Source organism: Engraulis encrasicolus, chromosome 11 (assembly GCF_034702125.1).
Source record: "Engraulis encrasicolus isolate BLACKSEA-1 chromosome 11, IST_EnEncr_1.0, whole genome shotgun sequence".
NCBI classification, from domain to species: domain Eukaryota; kingdom Metazoa; phylum Chordata; class Actinopteri; order Clupeiformes; family Engraulidae; genus Engraulis; species Engraulis encrasicolus.
The window spans coordinates 27,731,976-27,757,119 of record NC_085867.1 but is presented as its reverse complement, the minus strand read 5'-3'; the positions used below and the strand labels follow the sequence as shown (position 1 = coordinate 27,757,119).

Sequence of the window (25,144 nt, the reverse complement as noted above, 5' to 3'; positions counted from 1 at the left end):
GGGGATAGGAAACTCTAGTCTATATAATACACTACTGTATGTAGAGGCCCAGTCATCGCAGCTTTACAATATACTACTGTGCAGGCGCAGCCATCACCCATATATGCATGGAGACACAGGACATGTTATATCTCTAGTCTGCACACAGGGCAGCCATCGTCCCTTTCTTTTCAAGAAATCTTAACGTATAAAAAAACTAGAAATGCACTCAGAGAGCCACTAAAAACCCTACTTTTTTCCCTAAGTCTTTCCACCTTCTTTTTGTGGAGTTACAAACTGGAATGGCAAATTTCCCCCATCCCACAATGGTAAAGAATCCTAAAAACATTTAGTCACTTGTTCCTTTTGTCATTACCAACATCTCCACAAACTTTCATCCCAATCCGTTCATAACTTTTTTAGTTATCCTGCAGACAAACAAGCAGACAAACAAACCAACGCGACCGAAAACATGACCTCCTTGGCGGAGGTAACAAGGAGATACAGAATACAGAAAATAGAGGAGATGTACATGACCAACACAAACTGAGATAGAGCATTCTTCCCCTACAGACAGATAATAGCCAGCAGATACACATCGGAAAAAGCAGATACAGCCACCATATCATCCCATATCATCTTAGGCTGCTTTTTAGGCTAATGTGGACAGTCAGGATACTGTATCCATAGGCTGGTGTGGTACAAGCAGGAGATGATTCTCAGCCTGAAGTCAGAGATGCTGCTTAGGCTAAGGCTTTAAAGTTCTTAAAAATATTCTTTAAAATATATATTTTTTTAATTTTCTTTAAAAGACTAATTTTTAATCTTAGAGCTACATGTTATGTCTGATTTTGTGCTTTATAAATTAATACGTATTATTATTTAGACTAATGTGGGGCAGTCAGGAAGGACACTGCAAAAAGTCAGGATTTTTATGCTCCCACTTTTTTCAAGGGTTTTCACCCAATGTGTGCAGTAGGTGCAGAAAAATCCTGGTTGAAGAAGACTTTTTTCATTTTGATCTTGTTAGGTGGTTGTCCTGCTCCCAAGTCAGACGTTTTTGGATGTGCAGGGCAGGCTTTAACCTACTCCTTCAGTCAGGATACTGAGGAGCTGATTCTTAGCCAGAGGCCAGAGCTGAAGCAATTAACAGTGATGTAATCACCATCCTCAGAGGCAGACAGCAGCCAGACACCAATACGCTACCAAACTATTAAACACTTCCTTTAAATGAAGCAGGATGCTTCAATACAATTACTTTAAATGCTGCAGGATGTAGACACAGCTAAGCTAACTGTGTTGTTGCTGAGCAGACGGACTGCTGTCCAGTGCTGATGTGCGTTTCCGCAGCGCACAGGAGAGCAACAGGGACGCTGACAGATTTGGGCTGGGCCCAGGCCAAAGTCAGCTAAAAGCCCCCCCCCCAACCCAATACACATACAATGTAAAGAGGAACCTATTCTGGGCCCTTTCTGTCCTTGGGCCCACAACAAATGACCTGTTTGACCCCACTGTTGGCTTCCCTTGAGAGCTAGGCAGCATCTGGCAAAGGCCTGGCAGACCTACAGATGAGGCTAATGCAGCGTGCACACTCACACGTGCACACACACACGCACGCGCATAGGCACACACACACACACACACACACACACACACACACACACACACACATGCGAGCACACACACACACAAGGCTAACGCTGCATACATCCATCCGGAACCCCTCCTGGGCTCTTCCTCCCATAACAGGAAACAGAGAGGTGTGCCCAACACACACACACAGACACACAGACACACACACACGTCCTCTACCTGTCTGAGACTGCAGCAACTAACACATCCACCCACCCCATGCGTCCTTCCTGCTATTACGCCGAGCTGCGCTAATATTTCATGAGGACCACACAACCGAGAGAGAGAGAGAGAGAGAGAGAGAGAGAGAGAGAGAGAAAGAAAGAAAGAAAGAAAGAAAGAAAGAAAGAAAGAAAGAAAGAAAGAAAGAAAGAGAGAGAAAGAAAGAGAGAGAGAGAGAGAGAGAGAGAGAAAGAGAGAAAGAGAGAAAGAAAGAAAGAAAGAGAGAGAGAAAGAGAAAGAAAGAGAGAGAGAGAGAGAGAGAGAGAGAGAGAGAGAGAGAGAGAGAGAGAGAGAGAGAGAGAGAGAGAGAAACAGAGGATATTATAAGAGAGAAGGGGGTATAGAGAGAGAGAGCGCTAGAGAGAGAGAAGGGGGGGTATAGAGATAGAAAGAGGGAGGGAGATGGAGGAGAGATATAGACGGAGGGGAGGCAGAGGGAGAGAAAGAGCAGAGAATTGAGGAGGGAGCAAGAGATTGAGGGAGTAGAAGAAGGAGAGAGAGAGAGAGAGAGAGAGAGAGAGAGAGAGAGAGAGAGAGAGAGAGAGAGAGAGAGAGAGAGAGAGAGAGAGAGAGAGAGAGAGAGAGAGAGAAACAGAGGACGTGTGTGCAAGAGAGAGAGAGATAGATGGAGTGAGAGAGAGAGGGGGGGGGCAGTGTGTGCCCATCCTGTGCCAGGGAGGATGGATGGCAGCAGACTCGACTCGCTCTCCTCGTCTCTGTGGTGTGGAGCAGCAGCCCACAGCATCAGCTGCAGAACACAGCAGCCATACACACGCTCATCACCCCTCACCCTGAACACACACACATACACTGCACTGCACTGAGACAATAACACTCCCCCTTAAACACACACACACACACACACACACACACACACACACACACACACACACACACACACACACACACACACACACACACACACACACACACACACACACACACACACACAGCCCCTTATTTCACCTCCGCCACTGACACACACCCTCACTGACACAGAGACACACGCACACACACACACACGCACGCACCCTTATTTCACCTCCTCCACTTTCACCTCCTCCACTGACACACAGACACACACTCTCGCTGCCACCGACACACACAGACACACGTGCACACCCCCTCACTGGGACACAGCCACTCTATGCCCCATCTCCGGCATGCCACTAACTCACTGCACTGCACTGCCAGACAAGGCATGTCCAGGGTATGGTTTGTTTGCTACATCTGGGACAGAGAGCTGTTCCCTGTTATAAACCAAAACCGCTATGAGAGACTAGAGGGGAGGGGGAAGACGGGTTGAGGAATGTTATATAAATAAAAAGATAAAAAAATAAATAAGAGTTAATTAATTTAAACTCGAGAATATCTCCAAGTACGGTAATGGATGCATAGCTACCTCTCGCTAAGAGAGCTAAGATGCCTACGCCAGCTGTCTGCACTGTGCTGTGCTGCACTGCTTGACTGTATATATGGCACACACCTGTATCCCCCCTCTCCAGAGAAATGCTTACATCGCAACACTCAATATAGCAACACTATGATTGATGAGAGACCAAACTTCAGTATGAAGCAGACCTGCATTTAACAGTCGCATACGCTTGTTCTATATTAATGCCGCCGTTATTCTGCTGAATCCACATCGCATCGCATGCAATACGCAGAGATTGGGGTACTGCATCACAGCTGATGGAGAGGGAGAGAGCTCCTTATAATAGTATCTGCATAGCATACAGCCTAGCCGCAGTCGAAACCAGGTATGTGCTTCTTAACCCATTTAAGCCTAAGGCACCTGGAAAAAACGCCTGCTGAATGCCTAAGCCCTTTTTGGGAAAAAAGTGCCCTCTGCCTATAGAAACGTAAATATCTCATCCTCCGAAGCACATCAAAACATGAAATAAAATTTGCAATTAACAAGCTAGGACCCTCATCTTGCATTAGAATGTGTTCATTGAGCCCCAAGATACCCACACTTTTGATCAAAAAACTCAAATCTCAAGAGCCTGAATGCAGCGTCTATGTCGCTCCAGACAGATCAATGCAGTGTACTGCATGCAAAGCATCAGGCTAAAATGGGTTAATCCAGCTACATTCCACAGCAATACAACCCAAATGATGACAGTTGAACGGAACAGCCAACAGTTCGAATCCACTATCCCTCTCTAGACTCTCTAGGCAGGCAGGCCTGAACCAGCTTAGAGGAGCACTAACCTGACCAAGCCCGGATTAATCCCACTGCCAAGCACTGCAGCTGGGGGAGCTCACAGCAACATAGCATTTAGCGACAGAACTGTTCCATATAGCTGGGCTAGTTCAGAGCAGCATAGCATTTAGCAGCAGACCTATTCCATATAGCTGAGCTAGTTCAGAGCACCATAGCATTTAGTAACAGACATAACATATAATTTTTCAACAGACCTGTTGTGTATACTGTAGTCTACTGCAATGGATCTTTTCTATACAGCACGATATCCTCCTGCGAAGGACCAATTCTACTGCATCTACTAGTTGAGGGAACCCAACCTTCTGCAATGGACCTGTTCCGTATAGATGAGGGAGCTCGGAGCACGAGAACACTACACTCTGCAATACTGCCCTACAAAGGCAAAGTGCACTACCTATGCCAACATTGACACCTCAAGAAATCCCTTCAAAGCCTTGGCATTAGATTGGAAATCATAGTTCCCGGACCATAAAGATTTGTACCAAAATAAAGGTGTAATGCCTCGCAGTTCCTTCAGCCCGGAGTGCTAGTCTCACCTCGCAGTTCTTCCACACTTCGGGGTCCGTGTGTCCGCTGGTCTGGATCTCCTGTACAAGGGCGCGCAGCGTCTCCAGGGAGCTGGGGTTGATGAAGGGCAGCGGACGCTCACTGGACAGCTCATCGCCGTCCACACACAGGGCCCTGAGATGGAGATGTGGAGAGGGGGATGATTAGGAAGGAGAGAGAGAGAGAGAGAGAGAGAGAGAGAGAGAGAGAGAGAGAGAGAGAGAAAGAAAGAAAGGGAGAGAGAGAGAGAGAGAGAGAGAGAGAGAGAAAGAAAGAAAGAAAGAAAGAAAGAAAGAAAGAAAGAAAGAAAGAAAGAGAAAGAGCAAGAGCAAGAGAGAGAGAGAGAGAGAGAGAAAGAAAGAAAGAAAGAAAGAAAGAAAGAGAGAGAGAGAGAGGGCGAGAGAGAGAGGACCCAGAGATGGATAGAGTGCGCTGCTCACCTGCATCTTTCTCATACCCACACAGATACACACACACCTCATGCTCACCGTATACATGGTAGTCTGCCAGCGTCTCACGCACACAGACACAGACAGACAGACAGACAGACAGACAGACAGACAGATCTCACTGTATACTGGGTAGTCTACCTGCATCACACACACGCAGTGCTCACCTGCCCGCGCGTCTGTTCTCCTGGGCGGCCTGCAGCAGCCCCTCTAGCGTCTGCACGGGTGACTCCACCCCTCCGCGTTCCTCTCCGCCCACCACCACCACAGGCCCCGCCCCCGACATAGTGTCCTCCAATGAGACGACGGACGCCTCGCTGACCTCTCCCTCTGCCTCTCCCTTGCTGATGCTGCGGTCGTCATGGTGATGGTGGTGATGGTGATGGGGGAGGCGGTGGGGTGGGGGGTGCTCCGCGCTCAGGGCCACCGAACTGGACACGTCCTCAGAGATGCTGTCATCTGTGGACATGACTAAGGGTCCTCAGGGTGGCGGGGGGTCTCACGTCTACAGGGGAAAGGGGGAGATGTAGGATGTCATTTCCCCCCAAAAAAGTCAGTTTGAGTTTGGTGGTTATGAGATACTTTCTTACTTATTACCACCATATTAGGCTATAGGGTCATTCCATGTCAATTCACATGATTCCCTACAATCTCCCCAGGTGACTCTCTCCGATTAACCCGATATCTCACATACAGGTACCTTTTGATGTCAATTGAAAGAATACCAAGTATTAGCACCCTACGTCCAACGGTTGCGGAGATGAAGCCCTCCAAAGTTGGGGTGCCATGCCAACTTTTCAAGCCTGTGAATTGCATACAAAATTTTCAAGCAAATTTTGATACCTCTGGTTTTAGTTTGAAGGAAGATACAGGCCTAAAAATCACCATGGCCCCTCAATATGACCCTGTCTACCAGATTGTGTACTTACAAATGGCATGCCTTGATTATTTTTGGCTATATTAAGCCTTAAAAACTGAATTAGTGAAACGCGTGCTGAAGAGTCTTGCCATTTTGGGGTTCCAGATCTTGGAAACAATGTATGCTTTGGGAGTTATAATTGATTTTCCATCATATTTGGGAACTGTACAGTGTATTCAAAAAAATGTAGGGTGCTCAGACTTTTAATGATTGAATAGGAGGGACTCAAAAACAGCTTTGGGAAAAAATGACCTTACGGTACCCTCTACTTCAGGCCTCAAATTAACCATGTGGGCACTTGATGACTGGAACGCCCTTTTAACCCCATGTACAGTAGCACTGTATCAAACATTCAAGCTCGGAAAAACTTTGTTTTTCAAAGTTCTTCATATTAATCTTGGCCTTCAAAGTATATGTTTTTCTCCATATCTTATCACAGTGTCTGTTTTGTCTGCTGCCATCTGCTGGTCTAAAAAAGTAACAACAGTGTAATGTAAGAAAACAAAAGGGGATGGAAAATCTTGCCCATAATTTACCAATAAAGCACTGTAATTATTATACAGTATATTGCTATATACTAATTATGATTTTAACAAGCATGATGAATATTTATAGTTTAAATAATTTCCTAAGTATGACTGCTTAATGCTCAATAATGATGCCAGTCCCAAGATGGCCTCACCCTGCACTACATTTCTACCAGACATGGGGGTGAGGGTGTCCTGGTAGAAATTTAATCAGGATTGAGCATTCTGCATAATGCTCATTAAAATCATAATTAATATATAGCAAATATACTGTAGAATTAAAGTGCTTTATTGGTAGCCTAGCGAGCTTAACCCCTAGGGGCGTCTAGATTTCTAGGCTACTTTATTGGTAAATTATGGGCAAGATTTTCCAGCCCCTTTTGTTTTCCTACATTACACTGTTGTTGCGTTTTTTGACCAGCAGATGGCAGCAGACAAACCAGACACTGTGATAAGACATAGACAAAAACATATACTTTGAAGGCCAAGATTAATATGAAGAACTTTGAAAAACAAAGTTTTTCCAAGCTTGAATGTTTGATACAGTGCTACTGTACATGGGGTTAAAAGGGCGTTCCAGTCATCAAGTGCCCACATGGTTAATTTGAGGCCTGAAGTAGAGGGTACCGTAAGGTCATTTTGTCCAAAAGCTGTTTTTGAGTCCCTCCTATTACATCATTAAAAGTCAGAGCGCCCTACATTTTTCGGAATACACGGTACAGTTCCTAATTATGATGGGAAATCAATTATAACTCCCAAAGCATACATGGTTTCCAAGATCTGGAACCCCAAAATGGCAAGACTCTTCATCACGCTTTTCACAAATTCTATTTTTAAGGCTTAATATAGCCAAAAATAACCAAGGCATGCTATTTGTAAGTACATCATCTGGTAGACAGGGTCATAATGAGGGGCCATGGTGATTTTTAGACCTGTATCTTCCTTCAAACTAAAACTAGAGATGTCAAAATCTGCTTGTAAATTTTGAATGCAATTCACAGGCTTGAAAAGTGGGTGTGGCACCCACACTTTGGAGGGCTTCATCTCCACAACCGTTAGACGTAGGGTGCTAATACTTGGTATTCTTTCAATTGACATTAAAAGGTACCTGTATGTGAGATATCGGGCAAATCGGAGAGGGTCATATGGGGAAGGCGTGTGAATTGACATGGAATGACCCTATATTAAAAGGAGACATTATGACTCTAATCTACTTTGGGACATAACATCTGCATTCAAAAGTCCCTAGACTCCCTACTGCCCTCATATGTAGAAGGCAAAAAATAAGGAAGCACTTATGCATTAAATCCGGAAAAAAAAGCTACTGGTAGCACAGGTTTCGGATGCACCCACAGTCCCCATGGTCTCGCGTCGAGTGGAGGGGGGAAGGAAACTGGAAAACTGTACCCCAATAGTGAGGTTAGTTATTATTTTGTTATTACCATTCCTGCAGAATGCAACTAAGATACATTTGATGGGGATAATACACAATGTACAATTTCACCAAAGGAGATTGGCACATAAAAGCATGTGGGAACTGGCACATCACGTCACAGCAGAGGAAAGGATGGGGGTGTGGGGGTGGGTGGATGTCATTTTGGGTCCCTCTCACTTTTTCGAAAGATACTTTTGTCATTATCATGCAATTACAAAGTTATGGTAGTTATGCTATACTACACGGAGATGGTGATGAAGTCCCACCATGTGTCCTGCTCAGAATTGTTATTTTTCAGTTACCAAATTACATTATGTAGTTACCAAATTCTTTTATTACCATACAAAAAAACAATGTTACGAGAGGGACGTTGATCACCGCTGCCCTAGTCAAATCACTCATGCAGCTGATCCTGGAACTATTGTTTATATGGTTAAGAGAAGTCCCAAGTTAGTTACCTGTGTGGCGAGTACAGGCAGTAGGAATACATGGCAGCATTTCCACTTTACTTTCTACATGGGAGGACTTCAGCACATGTGGCACTGCCGTCACATCTACTGAAGACTGAACAGGCATTAAGTGAACAATCCCTGATTTGTGTGCAAACAGCGAGCTGAAAAAAGAATCCTCCATCAGCTGAACTGCATAGCCAGCAGGCATAGGGCAGAATAAAGGCGACCGTCTCAAGACAGGGAGAGACGATGGCAGAACACGGGAGCGGAATAAACCCTAAAGACTTCCTTAAGACGGAGCGAGACGACATTGGCAGCAATGATGCCTTTTAAGCGCTCAGCAAGCCCACGGAGTTCAACACGGCCAAGCCTCTCACGCTGCCTGGAGGTCACTTCAGGACCTGTGACACACTGATGCCACCTAATACACTAAATACAGGAAACACAGATGCCAACTCAGACACAGCACCAGGGCAAACACCAATGACAACTAATAAACAGAACTGGCTAATTCAGAACACCAGGGTGCATATATTACTGCCACACCAATACCAACCCATACACAGTACAAGGGGAGTATTCCAATAACATTGTTAAGTAACATGATAAATCTGGTGAAGTTAACCTACAGAGTGATAATAAACCTGCTAATAGCAATGTCATTAAGTTAAGTGAAGGAGGACTCTGGGCTCTTCAAATAGATGATTTACCACTACCTAAACGTTAACTTTAACATGGTTCACTACTGAGCCAGGTTCTTGAAATACCCCCCACGGCAATGCCAAGCAATACACAGCACCAGGACAAAACATGAAGATCTCTATCTGACACTCTGGACTGTTAGGAGCTTTCAGACAAGGTCAGACAAACTGCCTTTACTCTGTATCAACAAAGCCAATGCAACTATTCTAAGGGACATTTTCTGAAAGCCCACATTGATCTAAAGGTGAGTTATCTGTCTCAAGGCCATAAAGCCACATCAGCTAACTGGACATGACAGCTGTCTGTTTGGGGACTGGCGAGCACATGTGATGTGCAACAGGATACACACCGGCTCTACAGTCCGTGGGCCACCACAACCCAACCCAAACCAAAACCCTGGGACACCACAAGCCAAACCCCCAGAGAACCCAGAAAGACCAGCAGAGAACGTCTATTTCTGCCAGAGAAAGTAATCTCTTTATAAACTAGACAAAATATGCTGCTTGAGTGATCAGTGATTAGAGTCCTCAGCATCAGCATCAGTTTAGATCTCGAGGTCCTGGCTGGCAGACACTCTCGCTGCAGCCAAAGTTATCTGAGCGCGGGCTGCGCTGGCTGCATCCTGCCGAGCAGAAGTGATCAAGCCATGATGAATGACGTTCCTGGGCAAATAATGCTGTAATGTGTACAAGACAAGCTGGTAAAACACAGGACATCACAGCACAGGAGGGCCGCTTTGCCTTCTCGGGCAATCTGTCTGTCGAACCAGGAAGCTGACAGTTAGGCGCAGTGCACTGCAGGCTGGTGCCCAGCGAGCTCTAGATCTTACAAAACATGAGAACATCCGCACTGCTTCTGAGAAAGAGGCGAACAATAGGATGGGTTACGAGTCAACAAACTTAAACGGTGGGAGAGACGGTTGTTGTTAGCTTTCAGTCTCATCCACAACACTGTGACGTTACGAAATGAAAGACACCCTCGTCTGCTAGCTAACGTTAGCCGAATAGGCTAACGTGGACAGCACAGTGGTGTCTACCATCACTTGGCAATGCAGCTGCAACGATCATCCAAACTCGACCTCGTGGGTTTCTGTGAGGCTGTTACAGTCATCTTGTCTTCTCAGATTTGCTCATGAGTTATCAAACTAGAAGTTGGAATAGCTTACCTTTTAGCTGCAGCTGTCACTTCTGTCATATTGCCGTTCTCTTTTCAGCTTATCTGACTGCAGCTGCATAGCGCTGTGTACTTCCACCCTTCAACAGCAAAGTCCCCTCCATCACGTCATTGGACAGAAGCATGTCACAGCCGTGACGCTGATAGGCTCTTAGAAGAAGTACCAAAACTTGCAGTGATCTAACACTTTGTGATTGGCTAAAAAATATTGATGTGCCGCTTTCAGTTGGCAAAACAGTGCCTTTGATTGGTTAGCCTGCAAATGTGTAAAGGGAAGTGGCCTTCGAATGTTTCTTAAAAAGATTGGTATTTTCTATTTATGCAATAATAATGGCACAAATTCATTTGAATTGAAGCTATTTTCCTTATTCCTTATTATTTACACACACATGCATAATATGCATGGTCTCTATCAAATAAACCATTCCCATAATTTCTATTGGAGAAAAAAAAAACCACACATATAAACAAGAAAATGTTTTATTGAAAATACACTTTATTACACAAGGTAATAAATACGTACAAAACTCAAACAAGTGTAGCAACTGTCTGTCCAAACTCACTGTAGAATGTCGTAACATACAAAGTCTTCATTGTTTATTGTTCATCATAATCATAAAAACGTACACACATATTCATTCCCACAAGTGACTAACCTAACCCTGACACAGCCATGCACATTCAGTCCAATGAGGAGTGCCTGTCTACCTGATTGCATGCATTTTTTTTTCATTTCACTTTCATTGATTTCAAATTTAAAACATGTAATAAGTAACTGGCTCTGAGAAAATGCTGATATGTACATTGCAGGCGTTGATTCAGAGTGCTTCAGGGAGCCATGTACTCAATCCCCTCATCCTAGAGCTTGACTGTAACCGTCTGTCCTGTGTAACAGAGATCCTCAAGGTGTCTATCCACCTGCCTGCCTGCCTGCCTGCCTGTAGTTCCTCAGCACTGGCTGCAGTCCAGAGGTGCCGTGTGGTGTGCTGGGAGCGCTTCCGGGGGGGTTGAGGTCAGTGAGGGGTGGTGGTATGGGGGGGATAAAGGGAGGGGAAGTTGTCAGGTGTCATTAAGCTCTGGCATTCCTCTCCGTCTCAGCCAAGCATTCGCGCACAAGCCCTCTGGCATGGATGATACCTGCAAAAAAACACCAACACAACAGGAAATTAGGAAGCATGTTCAGCTTACAAATCACACATTTGCACACACACAAAGTATGCATTCCATTAACCTAATTCCCGTCCTCGACTTGTGCTTGTGGCCTCGCGCTTCGCTGACACCCGGCCTCCGTGGAGAAAACAATAAGGTTTCCCCGCTGTCGGTCTAGCCACAACAACTTTTCCCAAGTTCAATATCCCAGTTACAAATGAGAAAATGACATTTGAATTGCGCTTTTGCGAGATATTGAATTAAACTTCTGTCATCGATAATGTCTTGCAACGTCATCACGAGGCCACACGCACAAGGAAGGACCGGTGATAGGATCATGGAAAGAGCACAGGGACTGTAGCCAATACCCTATAGAGTGCACTGTAATGTTTAGCATGGTAATTACTGTGTGCACAATAATAGTATTCTTAACTCCTTCTTCAGGGTAGGCATGTACATGCACTTACATACAATACATAACATACCATAGTACCCTTAACTCCTCGAGTGGCTCCATGGTGGTCTTGCTGTCGTATAATGTCTATCATGTTTTAATGGCAGCGATGTATTTTGTACATTTATGATGCAGCCTACTTTGTATCTGCAAGTGTTATATGCAGTATGCGGTAAAAGTATTCCTTTACTTGCTGTAGCAATAATGTCTATCATGTTATAATGGTAGTGATGCATGTATGCAGTAACACCATATTGTTTTACCTCTCTTAAGTCGCTCCATGGCAGTCTTGCTGCCGGCGTAGGTGGGCCGGATCTCCTTGCCCAGCTCCTCGATGATAGCCAGCAGCTCTGCGTACTTATTCTGGGGAACCTGGTTGCCATTTGGACCCTAATGCAAGACACATACACATACATATAGTATATATTGTATAGTATATATATATAGTTGTAGGTGAGGGGGGGGGAAACTAATAAATATATTAGTATTATATAGTATATATTATACACACACAGGCAATCAGCAACAGAACAGTCTACAGAGAGAGAGAGAAAAAAAAAAAGAGAGAGAGAGAGAGAGAGAGAGAGAGAGAGAGAGAGAGAGAGAGAGAAAGATACTGACCTGTTGGAAGCCAAGAGTGGGTGGTCCAAAGTCATTCACAACCGGCCGGTAGGACTGAACCGTGTTCATGTTCGATGGAGAGGATACTATGTTCCCAACTGAAATGTAAACAAAAAAAGACAACATAATTACTGATTTTAGTTAAAGTGAGCTCGTTTGTTTTCTTACGATCATTTGCAATCTGAAATTCCATAGGAAGAACAGACTACAGTATCCCTGGTACATGATGTGGGCATTGTTCTTCTGTGCAAATGCCCCCCCCTGCTGTGCCAACGCAGTAGGTGCAGTACTGCATGCGTCCACCGGGTGTCCTCTCTCAGCCGCACCGGTCTGAATCAGATCAATCACCAACCCCAGGAGACAATCATGGAGGCAACGGCACGGGGCTGATTTAAGGAGCTAAAGGATACATCTTTATCACACAGTAATGGCCTAGGCCACGCTACCGCCGCGGTCGCGCGTCGGCGATTTCATGTTCGGATACATTGTATCATCTAGTTCCAACATTTTCGGAACTCGCACACCAAGGACCGGCTGTTTTCAGTGGTAATAATGGCGGAGAAGAATTAGCCTAGCTCTTAGGATCTGACCTTATATATCTAACTGGACAAAACTACACAAACGGGTCTTTGCCCAGGTAATCTTTGTGAGGCATTTTCTTACAGTCGACAAAATACGTTTAATATCGGACAAGATTCTGACTTTTTTCACTCACCTTGGTTGCCCGATGCTCCCGGAATCTGCGGGTGCACATTGGGTTTGTAAGACATGCCCAACGACATTATAAATTGAAGAAATAAAAATGACCCGAAATTCAGCGAAGCGTCTGTCTCGGAGACACTTTTTGTTTACAGCGACGGCGCCGGCAAACATGGCCGTCACTTCTTTTCTCTGACACCCAGAACAATCCATCACAATGGCCTCATTGGCTTCACCGTATTCACTACATATTCCACATTATCATATCACAAAAGCGCCATCCTATCCCACACAAAGTTTTGATTTACCTCAAGTTACTTTCAAGAGTAAATTAATATATTAAATTATGCATTTATCAACATTCTACAATGGATTATAATGAAGACATGGGAAATAGTTTTAAATGCATTTTGATAGTTTTGCGAAATAAACTGGTGTAAAAAAAAGAAATTGACCATAATGGTCATGTCATACGAGTCCCTAAATGTATTTTTATATATGGGGGGGAAATTACACTTTATGCTGTATCCCTGGACTGTTTTTTTTTTCAAAGCAGTATATAGGCCTAACAATAACTATTACATAAACTGAGATTAAGAAATTAAGATATTTTGAATTTACACAAATATACACCAATCCTTGTATTGGGCCTAATAATGAGTTTTCTTTTTAATTTAAAAATTCTATAGTGGTGTGATGCATTTCCAAAATTATTGAACCGTTTTATTTCACCAAAATTGTAAGTCCAAGGACTGCAGTCGTGGGTTGAGAGGTCTGGTCTCCCTGGCTGTGCCCCTTTCCTCCTCAGTCACCACTCTGCTACCATACACACCACAGGGGTGGGGAACCCATGTCTCGAGGGCCGTTTGTGGCCCTTGAGGCCGTTGTATCCGCCCCCGCTATAATTTTAATGTTATGTAGCTTCACATGAAATATGACATATCTAAGGAAAATACATGTCCAATACAATTAGCTTATATTGAGGTGAACTAGAGAAGGTGGGGTCTGCTTTAAAGGTGCCTGCCTTCAATATAGGGAGAATTCCTGGTTTGTGTTCATAATATGGCCCTCGGAGGACTTATACGACCCTTGGATGAACTTGAAGTGGCCCTCAAATGAAAAAAGGTTCCCCACCCCTGCACTATCAGATACAGTTGACACACACAATGCCACCACACTTTACAGGCCACCAGGCACTGCTGTGTGTAGGTAGGCAGACCCTTCACATCTGTTTCACACTTCTCCACTCTCAACACGTTTATTTTTATTTGCAAGGATATCAGTAGCAGTGAATAGTAGGGGAAAAAGTAAAGCCCAAGGTTCATTTATTTCATAAATAAAAATGACACAAGGAAAACAGGAAACTTGACTCAATCGTTCATTTGTCCACATGGAGTTTTATTGGTCGTGTGCAAGAGGTAGTCGTCTTGCACATAGCTCATTGCAATAGTCGTCTTTATACATCAAATCAGTCACTAGTGCAACTCGTGCAAGGATGAAATGACAGTTTTCCTTCAAGTGTTTTTAACATCTATTATTTTCAACAAAAACATGTACTTTTGTAAGATATGCACCTATACACGCTGGTATAGCAAAAAAAGCAACCTAGAAGAAGAGAGCCCTACCCCGTACACATATACAGCACTCTGAAAAAAAAAACGGACAAAGGAAATTTAAGAAAACTAAAAAAATTAAAGAAAAAGAGGAGCTTAGGTTCCCTTGGCGCACCAGTGACAGAGCTCAGAGCTGTCCTCAGTGCCTCAGCGTGAATATGAAGGGGTTCCAGTTTGAGCAGGGATTCGAACTGAGCTCCTGCGGTCTGTGACCGACGACTTACTGCACTGCATCCACAGCGGTCCCATCTGGACTGACAGGAGTTTAAGACGCTCTATGAGCATACACCATGACAGTCTAACAGCAGTTAACAGAGCTGTTGCCTACCATGCAGTCTCAGTGCTCCACTGCCCATAATGAGGAGGCAAGCACACACACATCCATCCATCCATCCATCCATCCATACATACATATATAAAATACGCCCTCGCACAAGCTCACCAACACACACACACACTCTCTGCCCTTGCATCACAGCATGCTAGGTAGCAAATCAGACTGAGACGATAGAGTTGTGTGTGGGCAGAGGAGTTGTGTGTGGGGAGAGGAGTTGTGTGTGGACAGACCAGAAGAAGTGTGTGTGTGTGTGTGTGTGTGTGTGTGTGTGTGTGTGTGTGTGTGTGTGTGTGTGTGTGTGTATGAAAAGGGTTGAGTGTGTGTAAGGACAGGTGGTGGTGTTGTTTAGGTGTCTGCATCAACCAATCTGTGCATGTGTGAGAGGGGACAGATGAACACCTAAACTCTGTATCCATGTGTACAAGAGAAGAGAAATGGACCCCAATACCCTGCATGCATGCGTGCATTAAGAGGGGGAACGGAGGGATGAAGCTGTGTGTAGTGTGCGTCTGTGTGCATGTGAGTGTGAGTGTGTGAGTCAGTGAGTGAGTGTGTGTGTGTGTGTGTGTGTGTGTGTGTGTGTGCGTGTGAGTGTGTGTGTGTGTGTGTGTGAGTGTGAGTGAGGTGTGGAGGGATGAAGCTTGCGTAGTGCGGCCCCTGATGCGCGTGAGGAGAGGAAAGGAGGGTATGAAGCTTGCAAATATAGCCCCTTGATGCAAGTGAGTTGTGGAGGGGATGACGCTCGCTAGTGCGCCCCCTGAGAGTGGACCCGTCAGTGTCATGAGGAGGGGGAGAAGATGAGGAGGCCAGAGCCACCAACGCTCTTCCTGCCAGAGGTCAAAGTTCAAAAGTCAAAAGGTAACACAGAGCAGGAGGACGATGAGGACGATGAGGAAGGCACCACAGCTCTTTCCTCGGTCAGCCTCTCTCTCTCTCTCTCTCTCTGTCTCGCTCTCCCAGAGGATCAGGGAGATACCCCATCCCACTCCAATAAAGTTCAGATCTGCTCTGATCTGCTCTGCTCTGCTCAGCCACCCAGATCACAGAGCCTCAGCACGCCGATGTGCCTGTATCAGTCTGTCTGTGTGTCTGAGTGACGCTCAGTGCTCCAGCTCCATTGGCTGTCCCATCCGCACCGCTGACTGCCAGGAAGCAGCCAGCCAGCGGCAGAGGTCAGAGGACACGGAGGAGAAGAGGAGCAGGGAAAGGGTTAAAGTCCGGAGCCTGCCGGCTGCAGGTGAGGAGGAAGAGGGGAGGAGTCACGTGTTCTAAAGGGGGAGTGGCTATGTGTTGTGGGGGTGGCTGAGGCTCTGAGGGTGGAGCTGCTGCCACATCTGCTGCTGCTGGACAGCCAGCTGCTGTGATTGGTCCGACGACGACAGCAGGTTGGTCAGCGGAGACACGCAATTGGCCGGGATCAGCAGGCCTGGGGGAGGAGATGGGACAGGAGAGAGGGGGACAGGTGTCAGTCACATGTACAATGCGAGCAGCCATTGTTGTCAAACAATTGTCGAGTTTCACTTGTGTTTTCTCTCCTCCACTACGTTTAAACTTTGACTACATGGCTTTGCTGAAAAACCAGCGATCCTGATTGGTTCGGGAGCAGGGTGAATCCAAACACACTCCAGATCCTCGTGTAAGCTCACTTATCTGAGCGGAAATACACAAGGGTCTGGTGAGAGCCAGGTTAGTGAAAACTACCAAAGGCAGTGCCAGTCAATTGTAATAAAGCTGAATAAAAACTAAACCACAAAAAATAATGTTGTACTCATCACTTTCCCCCTCAGTAACCAGAGATATCAAGTACACTAGCTTATCCTAATGTGGTATGAAATTCACACCCGTCAAAGTGTAGGAAGCCAATCTAACAGACTCCAACAGACAGTGGAGTGCTGTGATGTCATACAAGCCGACGCAGTCTTTGTTCAGTTTTAGTAAACAGTCACCGTGTGAGGTGCACACGGCAGTCAATAGCTAACAAATGTCAATAGCTAGCAGTCAATAGCTAAAAAAAATGTTGTTGCACACTCGGAACTCCATGCAGTACTTTTTTAATTAGGTGTAAGCCAAAACGTTGGTCTAATTTTAAAAGTACTGCATGAAGTTGAGTGTGCGACAACAATTTGTTTTTGTTTTTTTTCCCACACAGGCCAACGTACCCACGATCCTCTGGCCATCCTCCGTTCGCAGGCGTACGATCTGCATCTTGACGTTGGTGCCACTGACGGAGGCCAGCACTCCCTCCACTTTGGTCCAGACGCTGAGCACCGAGCCGCACAGCACGTAGTAGGTACGACACCGCAAGCCGATCTCACACTGCAGCCCCGCAGACGCCTTCTTGCAGTTACCCCTCCTGACACACAGACACGGGACCAAAGGAGAATGAGTGCAATCACTTATCACTATACTAATGTTTACACTGCATCCCCACAGACGCCTTCTTGCAATTACCCCGCCTACACCACCATGATCGAGATGGGCTTCAGATCAGAGGATAGTGGGTTTGAATCCCACCCGTCCACTCCCTTCCCTACCATACCTCATGGCTGAGGTGATCTTGAGCAAGGCACCTAATCACACATTGCTCCAGGGACGGCAACTAAACTATAAATATCTGTAACTTACTTTGGATAAAAGCATCAGCTAAGTGAAATGTAATGTACTGTAGTGTAGTGGCGGAATGAATACAGTAGAGTAGGATGTCTAGGATGCAAGAGTGATGACTTACCAGTACGCATGAGCACAAATCTCAGCAGAAGAGTTGTACTGATCTATCCAGTGCTGCTTGGCATCGTCTGACAGGACCTGATGGGCAACAAAACCACACAGGGTTAAAATCACTCAGTTGTTTGGCAAACATGACACCATATTAAATATTTCACAGCCCCCTTAGCTCATCCAGAGCCTGAAACTTTTTTCTTTTCTTTTTTTTTTAACATTTCCCACTCATTTTATGATATTTGGAGTACTTTTGCATTTTAGTAACACACAATTCCATCTCTAAAGTTGTCTGATCTGTGGTCTGGGAGCTGTGTACCTTTTTGCACTTCTTGCGTATGTCTGCGTAGGTCTCCTGTTTCAGCTGCTTGCCGGTATTGGGCCGGTAGACAAGGAAGAGTCTCTTCTTAGTGTTCACTTCCGTCACGAGCAGGGCCGTCTTCCTATTGTTACGCACCTGGGGAACAGGACACACGGGCGGACACACAGACACATATAGTATGTCACACAACTTAAATCTTTTGAACCAAGAACAGTGACAGAATCTCTATAGAGTCAATGGATTTTGTTTTTGAGACCAAAGGCTGCTCTGTGATGTTAAATTGGTATTATTATCATCATCATCATCATCATCATCATGTGTATTCTTTTAACTAGATATGCTTTCTTGGCCGTGTAATATTGTGGGCCTATATTTGCACATTGGGCACCTTTTAACACATTCACTACCAAGTCAAGTAAAAATACGTTTTGCCTCCCATGCGTTGGCTCCCAAACCATAAAATTATGTTTTTACGTTTTTTTTTTTTAATTGGATTCTGAATCTACACATTCTAATGCACATTCTGTGTGATTTTCGTAATAATGTGATGAACAGAACGGACATAGATCATGAAAACACCTACAAAGTCAAAAGTCCTACAAAGTCAGGATCTGGATATTTCATCATCTGTGCATTTTATTACACACAGTATTTGAGTTGTATTATAGAGAATCAAACCACTTCCTGATCACGTCACGTCACGTCTCCATTTATTTCCTAGAGCATCAAAACATTGTCCTGCTAGCTAGCCTGTTCCTAAACATATGATGGAAGGATAAGGAGTTTTGCTGCCATCAAGATAGGTGTAAAATGGAAGGTTGTAATGAAAAACAGCATGCAACACAGCAGGAAGAAACCTAATTTTGGGTAAATACTTTGGCACGTCTACTTTAATCTACAGAACGAAAACTGCCAGTCAAGTGACATTAGCTAGCTAGCATTTCAGATGATGTGGCTCTGAACAATAGCCTGACCAGGTGGTTTTTGCATCGAAACAGTTTACTTGGAAGCTACTGGAGTTGTACTTCGGGTGTGAAAATGCATTTAGACCCGCAATTTAAACTCGGAGAGTCAGAGCGCACCCGTGACAAAAGGCTTTATCTCAGTGCGAATGTTGAAAAACGCTATTTTTACCTAAGGGACTGTTCGTAATTTATCAGGGGGGGAGGGCTGGTGCGTAGGGGGGGAGGGCCATGATGAAAAAAAATGAGGTGGAGGGGAGGGCCATGGCAAAAAAAATCGGAGTTAGGGGGAGGGCCATGGGAAAAAAACGGAATTTATTTTATTTTATTTTTATTTATTTTTTTAAACAATAATAAAACATGTTCTGAAACACATCGCTTTGCAAGGTCCCGGTGCATACTATAGCACTGAAGCGTGTATCTGTAGTCAAAAAACTATCAGGTGCAGCTACTGTAGATTGCCCGCGCTGACTCTCTTTCACTGTAGGATTGCTAGTGCTACGGAGGAACATTGAGCATCATAGAAAATGCCCGTGAGCAAATATCAAACTAGCTGAGATGAACTATATGGGCTAAACAGTTTGGGGAGTTTTGACAACGAATTGGATGGGCATTTCCAGAGGAATTTTGGAGAGGTGTTGTAGTCAACTGGTGGTCACAGCCTCTGGTAAGTCATGATTTTATTTATTGGCACCGCCGTGTGCTTTACATTTGTGTTCAAAGAACTTTTAGACCCCAACCAGACCGGAAAGAACAGTACCTAGGCCTAGACGGGTAGAACGGTGCAGTGACGCGAGTTTGTTAGCTTGTGGTGTCAAGGTAGTAATAAAAGTGGTATTAACGGCGATGTGTTGGCCATGCATCATAAGGTCTTGAAACCATTGGAGGAGCTAACTTGTTGTGAAGAGAAGTCTCATCACTTTGGTGAACAAAAACGGACCAACTAAGCAAGGGATTATGTAGGCCTACATTTAAAGCGTGACGGGAGAAGGGAATGTCACCAAAGTTGTGCATCGTGTCAGGTAAGAAGTGACTTTTGTTTCTTGCTGTGGAGATTGGATTCGTAGAAGCGTGTATTGGTATGCCTGTTGCTGGTGAAGTAGTCTAGCTTAGCCTCGGAGTTGGCTATGGGGTGAATCTGAAGGAGAGCACAGCCGATGGTTTGCCTGGCTTGTCTATCATCACAGTTGTCAAAGTTGAATTGCCGCGGTGTGTAATGGCTGTGCTTGTTGGATGTTTTGGAATGTTGTACTGGTTCTGTTTTGGCAATTTGTTCCTTTTGCCTCTTGCTGCTGATTTGACCACCATAGCACCACCAACTAAAGGTGGCTTTCTCACTCTCCCTGTATCAATAGCCAGCAATGGCTCAAGCTGCTTTGGCGCTTAGCCTACTTCTTGCTCCGATCACATCCCAAACTCTTTGGCCGTCAGAGTGTAATTACATGCCTGTGTGTGTGCGTGCGTGCTTTTATGCGCGGTCTGGGAGACAGGACAGGGGTCCTGATCGAGATGCACCTGATCCACAGTCGAAATTGCAAGAAAATCTAAATTATTTGAAAGCCCGGTCACCTCTCACGAGTGCATCGCATAGCCTAGTCAAAGCATTTCTTCTAATTTCACACATTGCACACTGCCCATGCTGAAGAGACAAACTGTCAAGGCAGCGCGATTTGCTCTTGAACACGCCCTCACCTCCAAATCAGGTGCGCGTCTCACTTCCGCGAGAAGAATTTAATAATGTCAAAGTGAGATGTTAAAGAAAAAAAAAGTTAAATCTAGCCATCCTTGTTTAGGCTACATAAAACATGAGGAAGTTATTCAGATGTGATTCGCCATTCCTCACCCTAAAATTGATTAGAACGCAGGAAATTGCATCTAAAAAACAGATTTTTTTTCACAGCACCCCCTGGACAAAACCTGCGTCCCTGGCTTCGCTACTGTGCTGAACATGTAAAACGTACCCTGTGAAAGGCGCTGCTTGTCGAGCAGGGAAATATTGAAGCTGCGCTGGGGAAACTCTCTCCACTTTGTAGTTTAGTAACAACTCGGACATTGGTATTGAAATGGAAGTTTTTATTACCATTATTATTATTATTATTATTATTATTATTAATATTATTATTATTATTAATATTATTATTATTATTATTATTTGTACTTAACACGTAAAAAAAAGTGAAGGCAATGTGTCTTGGTGACAGTGGAGTTAAAAGGCATCCCATGCAGCCGCAGAGGTAGATTCTAGCGGTATCCACTGATATCGATAGCACATAATAGTGCAGACAACCGCCCTTGATGTAGGCTACTCTGACTGTTCTCATGATGGTTGTTCATCTACCAATTTTACATATTATTTTTTTTACCTGTAGGGGGAGGGCCATGGGAAAACAAAATTGAAGTGGGGGGAGGGCCATGGGGAAAAAAATTGAGGTGGAGGGGGGGGCCATGATTTTTTTTTTTGACCGGACTTCCAGCGCACCAGCCCTCCCCCCCCGGTAAATAACGTACAGTCCCTAAACCAGTGCTCGCTTACAGTGGAATAACTTCAGAATGGAATAAGCTAGAAACAAACCGTAAAAATATACAGACAGCTGAGCTTTTGGGCTCAGAAAATATTCGGTGGCTGTTCAAAAAATGTCAAAAAATGATTAAATTGGCTGGGAGTCTACAGCTAAATTCCAAAAACCGGCTGGTACTGAATGTGTTAATTGTATTGTTGTAAAATTCTTGTATTATTATTTATTTGAATCCTATTTGTTTTAGCTTAACACCAATTCCTGTCCAGGGACTACAGATGAAAATAAGCCTTGTGGCTATAATCTGGCTCAATTGTATATGGTGCACTGTCGCTGATAAATAAACAACAAATGAAATTAAATCATCATAAATGTTCACTTCCAACGGCTGCTCTGAATGTTACATTATTATTGGGAAATGGGAAGGTCACGTCCTCACCTGTACATAGAAGCCGTCATCAGAACCGTTATGCTCCGCCCAGATGTGAGTCGCATCCTCCCACGACATCCCCCTCTCCACACTCACCTGCAGAACACACATACACACACACAAACACAGTTTATAAATTATAACTAAAACAGGACTTAGAAACTCATACTGTGTTTGAAAACAAGTCTCTTAGACAAGTCTCAAAGTAAACCCTTTGTTGACCACTTGTAAAACAGCCAGCCACTTGCCAACCACACAATACACAGCGACTCAAAAGGTGTAAAAAGGCTCTTTGTGTTCAGTACTGTTTGAAGTCCCCATTTGAATGTGTGCTGTGAATCTAATTAGACACTACAGCAGCTTTAAGAGAGCGGTTGTGGTGTTGGTTACACAGGGCAGTGTGTGAACTGGTCTTTTGGAGACCAGAGGGCCAGAGCTCCCGTGTGTAACCTGCCATTGACAAACCTAAGGGTCTTGGTGATGCAGGTAGATTGCCGTCACAAGCTGCTTAATCTTCATCTCATAAACTCACTTACAGCACACAACAATAACATACCTGCCAACCTTGAATTTTTTTTTTGAGTAGCAATTTATCGCGGCGCGGCAATTCACGGCGCAACAAATACCTACAAGTGAGAAAATGTGGTCAACGCAGCGCGATACCATGGGCCGCCGGCGGGCCCATCTCTGAGAGGCTACTTTGTTTTGCACACCTCGGGTTGCCAAATGTCAAGGGGGAAAATATGGGACACTTCATTCAGGCATGGGGAGTAGGGGTCCTCTCCCAGGAAAAAAAATGCTTTTCTTAGATGCAATGTCCTGCATTTTAATGCATTTTAGCCTAACATCCCGTGTATCTGGCAATTTCACCAGATTATCTTGCTCTTCACAGTACTTTGAACCACCATACATTATTAAACTTTCATGGTAGATGGTTTTTTTTGTTTCACACCATGACACCAATAAAATGCTATGGTATAGTGTGCTGGAATTCAGGCCTCTAAATTAACTTTATTAATCACCAGCCAATATGGCTGTTAATCTTACAAGTCAAACATACCACCAGTCTGGCTAGTAAGTTATCCTATGTACCAGCCAAACAGAGCATTTGGTCACTTGGGGGGTGTTAAGGAGCTGAAATCGAGTATGAAATTGAAGCATTTGCTTATTATTTTTTGGCTGTAGAAGGTATATGTAGGGAAATGTATAATTTGATTATATAATACAGATGCATTTCAGTGATTTTTATGAACAAAAAGTTGAATTGCAATGATTCTTACATCATTTCCCCCAAAATAAATGGTGATGTTGTCACCTACTGTGAAGAAGTATCAGCAGATTGTAGAGAAAAAGATAAAGACAGGTGTTATCTAGGCTAGGATAATATCAGGTTAATATTATTACCTTGGGGGGCTAACATCAAAATCACACTTGCATCCATTCAGTAGCCTACACGTCATGTGGCTCTACCATTGACAGTATATTCTATTTACTGTCAATGGGCTCTACTGATGGACGAGGGCTAATGGCCACTTGGAAATTCCACAGTAACTTGTGAGGTGCATGCACGCTTCTTTTTTCCACTTCTCTACATATTGGCCTATCTACCCTCATTTGCCGTCATGAGTTGGCTATTGTTCAGTGTTCTGCACATACATGATGACAGGATAATATATTTTATTAATAGATTGCCATACGTGATTACGGATAGTTCTAGTCGTGGAGTCATGCATATTTTGGTATGGCGCACAATACCTGTTACACCTGTTCACAGAATGGGCCACGACTCCAGTATTCCTATGTCTTTATACGGTGTCATGGTAGATTACGGATGTACTCCGAGCACAACCGTTAGAACTATCGCTTTATTTCCCCCAGTTAAAATGATCCGACGCAAAGGGAAACCGAATTTAGTTCGCTGCAGTAATAGTCAGCAGTCGACCACATTCTCTCATTCGGAAGTAATCTCGTTTCGGTCCAATATCAAAAAAAGTACCAACATATTGCCGTCAAATACGGCGAAACATTGGGTGAACCATTATGTTCGGGACGACAGACCTCGAGCTTTATTTATTTTCATAAGTTTACGGATTTAGCAACTGGACGCAATTCACTATTCCCATTGAGGCTACCTTTCTCAAAGCCCATTTACCTTTGAAACGGTGATTTTGACGGTGCTCACTTGTAAAACTACAGCGACAGCACCAAGATGGATAATATATGATGACAGGAGGAGGACACTTGTGTCAGAGATTATAGGAGTAGTCTCTCTGCTTGTGTGTCTTCGAAGCAAACTTTCTATCTAGCAGCTGATACCTCGACTCGAGCGGAGCGACAACAAATGAAGACCCCTAAACCAACGCTCTGATTGGTCAATATTAGATAAGAGGCATAGAGGGGTTGTTCTCTCCACTGAACTTTGTGACCTCCCTCCCTTTCTGTGCTGCTCATTAGAAACGGCTGTCGAGGGACAGAGAGACCAAAGATGCCAAGCGAGGAACATGTTTTCCAGGCTTCTCATTCTCTCTCCTTTCGCGAAAGAAAATCGTAAACCTGATCTGATGGTTGTGGTCTCGTGGTGTATTGATAGGTGACGTGCACTGTACACAGGGAAAATCTGAGGAGTAGATGTGCTCTTAGAAGAGTGTGTTCTTCTACAAGAGGGGTGTTGAGTAGTGTGTGACTCACAGTGTAGAGCTCCACGTGTCCTGAGGTGGAGTATCCTGGCGTCAGGAACTTCTTCGTGTCCACCTTCTTCACCTTCTCATCTCCGGAACCCAGATCTACACACGGCAAAACGGATAAAATACACAGTCGTGATCACATCCCATCCACCTTGTCATCTCAAGAACCATAAACACCACGATAAACACCAACTTGACAACATGTACAATGCTCCCATCTCATACTCATACAAAGTGGGGTTTCCATACCACTTTTTGGAATCACATTTGCATGCAAATCAGGAAATGAATGTCAAATGAATGGCCATTGTGTTTGCATGTTGCATGTGACTCAAATAGCTGAAATGCTGCTGGCTAGACCGACAGCTGGCTCCTG

The 25,144-nt window shown here is 44.5% G+C and overlaps 4 protein-coding genes across 8 annotated transcripts in view; 1 reads left to right on the top strand and 3 right to left on the bottom strand.

Moving 5' to 3' along the window:
- Positions 1 to 4,568, top strand: part of LOC134458177 (TBC1 domain family member 8B-like) — a 43,787-nt gene extending 39,219 nt beyond the window's left edge. Inside the window, exon 3 of the mRNA XM_063210339.1 lies at positions 4,301 to 4,568. Within this exon, the coding sequence (XP_063066409.1) occupies positions 4,301 to 4,344 (44 nt within the window). The 3' untranslated portion in view covers positions 4,345 to 4,568. The remainder of the gene's footprint in view (positions 1 to 4,300) is intronic.
- Positions 1 to 10,336, bottom strand: part of LOC134458176 (M-phase phosphoprotein 9) — a 65,526-nt gene extending 55,190 nt beyond the window's left edge. For both annotated transcript variants that reach the window (XM_063210336.1, XM_063210337.1), the window contains exons 1-3: positions 10,256 to 10,336; positions 5,223 to 5,560; positions 4,597 to 4,741 (exon numbers count right to left, since the gene is read on the bottom strand). In XM_063210336.1, the coding sequence (XP_063066406.1) occupies positions 4,597 to 4,741; positions 5,223 to 5,524 (447 nt within the window). In that variant the 5' untranslated portion in view covers positions 5,525 to 5,560; positions 10,256 to 10,336. The remainder of the gene's footprint in view (positions 1 to 4,596; positions 4,742 to 5,222; positions 5,561 to 10,255) is intronic.
- A 391-nt stretch (positions 10,337 to 10,727) lies between these two features.
- On the bottom strand, positions 10,728 to 13,375 carry LOC134458906 (cyclin-dependent kinase 2-associated protein 1). The gene is made up of 4 exons (XM_063211287.1): positions 13,203 to 13,375; positions 12,488 to 12,585; positions 12,130 to 12,256; positions 10,728 to 11,400 (listed from the first exon to the last, which is right to left on the bottom strand). The coding sequence occupies exons 1-4, from the start codon at positions 13,267 to 13,269 to the stop codon at positions 11,333 to 11,335; spliced, it is 360 nt and encodes a 119-aa protein (XP_063067357.1). The 5' UTR covers positions 13,270 to 13,375; the 3' UTR covers positions 10,728 to 11,332.
- A 1,188-nt stretch (positions 13,376 to 14,563) lies between these two features.
- Positions 14,564 to 25,144, bottom strand: part of sbno1 (strawberry notch homolog 1 (Drosophila)) — a 39,302-nt gene continuing 28,721 nt past the window's right edge. For all 4 annotated transcript variants that reach the window (XM_063210333.1, XM_063210331.1, XM_063210332.1 and 1 more), the window contains 6 exons: positions 24,773 to 24,867; positions 22,094 to 22,180; positions 18,174 to 18,311; positions 17,865 to 17,941; positions 17,296 to 17,489; positions 14,564 to 16,562 (listed from right to left, as the gene is read on the bottom strand). In XM_063210333.1, the coding sequence (XP_063066403.1) occupies positions 16,420 to 16,562; positions 17,296 to 17,489; positions 17,865 to 17,941; positions 18,174 to 18,311; positions 22,094 to 22,180; positions 24,773 to 24,867 (734 nt within the window). In that variant the 3' untranslated portion in view covers positions 14,564 to 16,419. The remainder of the gene's footprint in view (positions 16,563 to 17,295; positions 17,490 to 17,864; positions 17,942 to 18,173; positions 18,312 to 22,093; positions 22,181 to 24,772; positions 24,868 to 25,144) is intronic.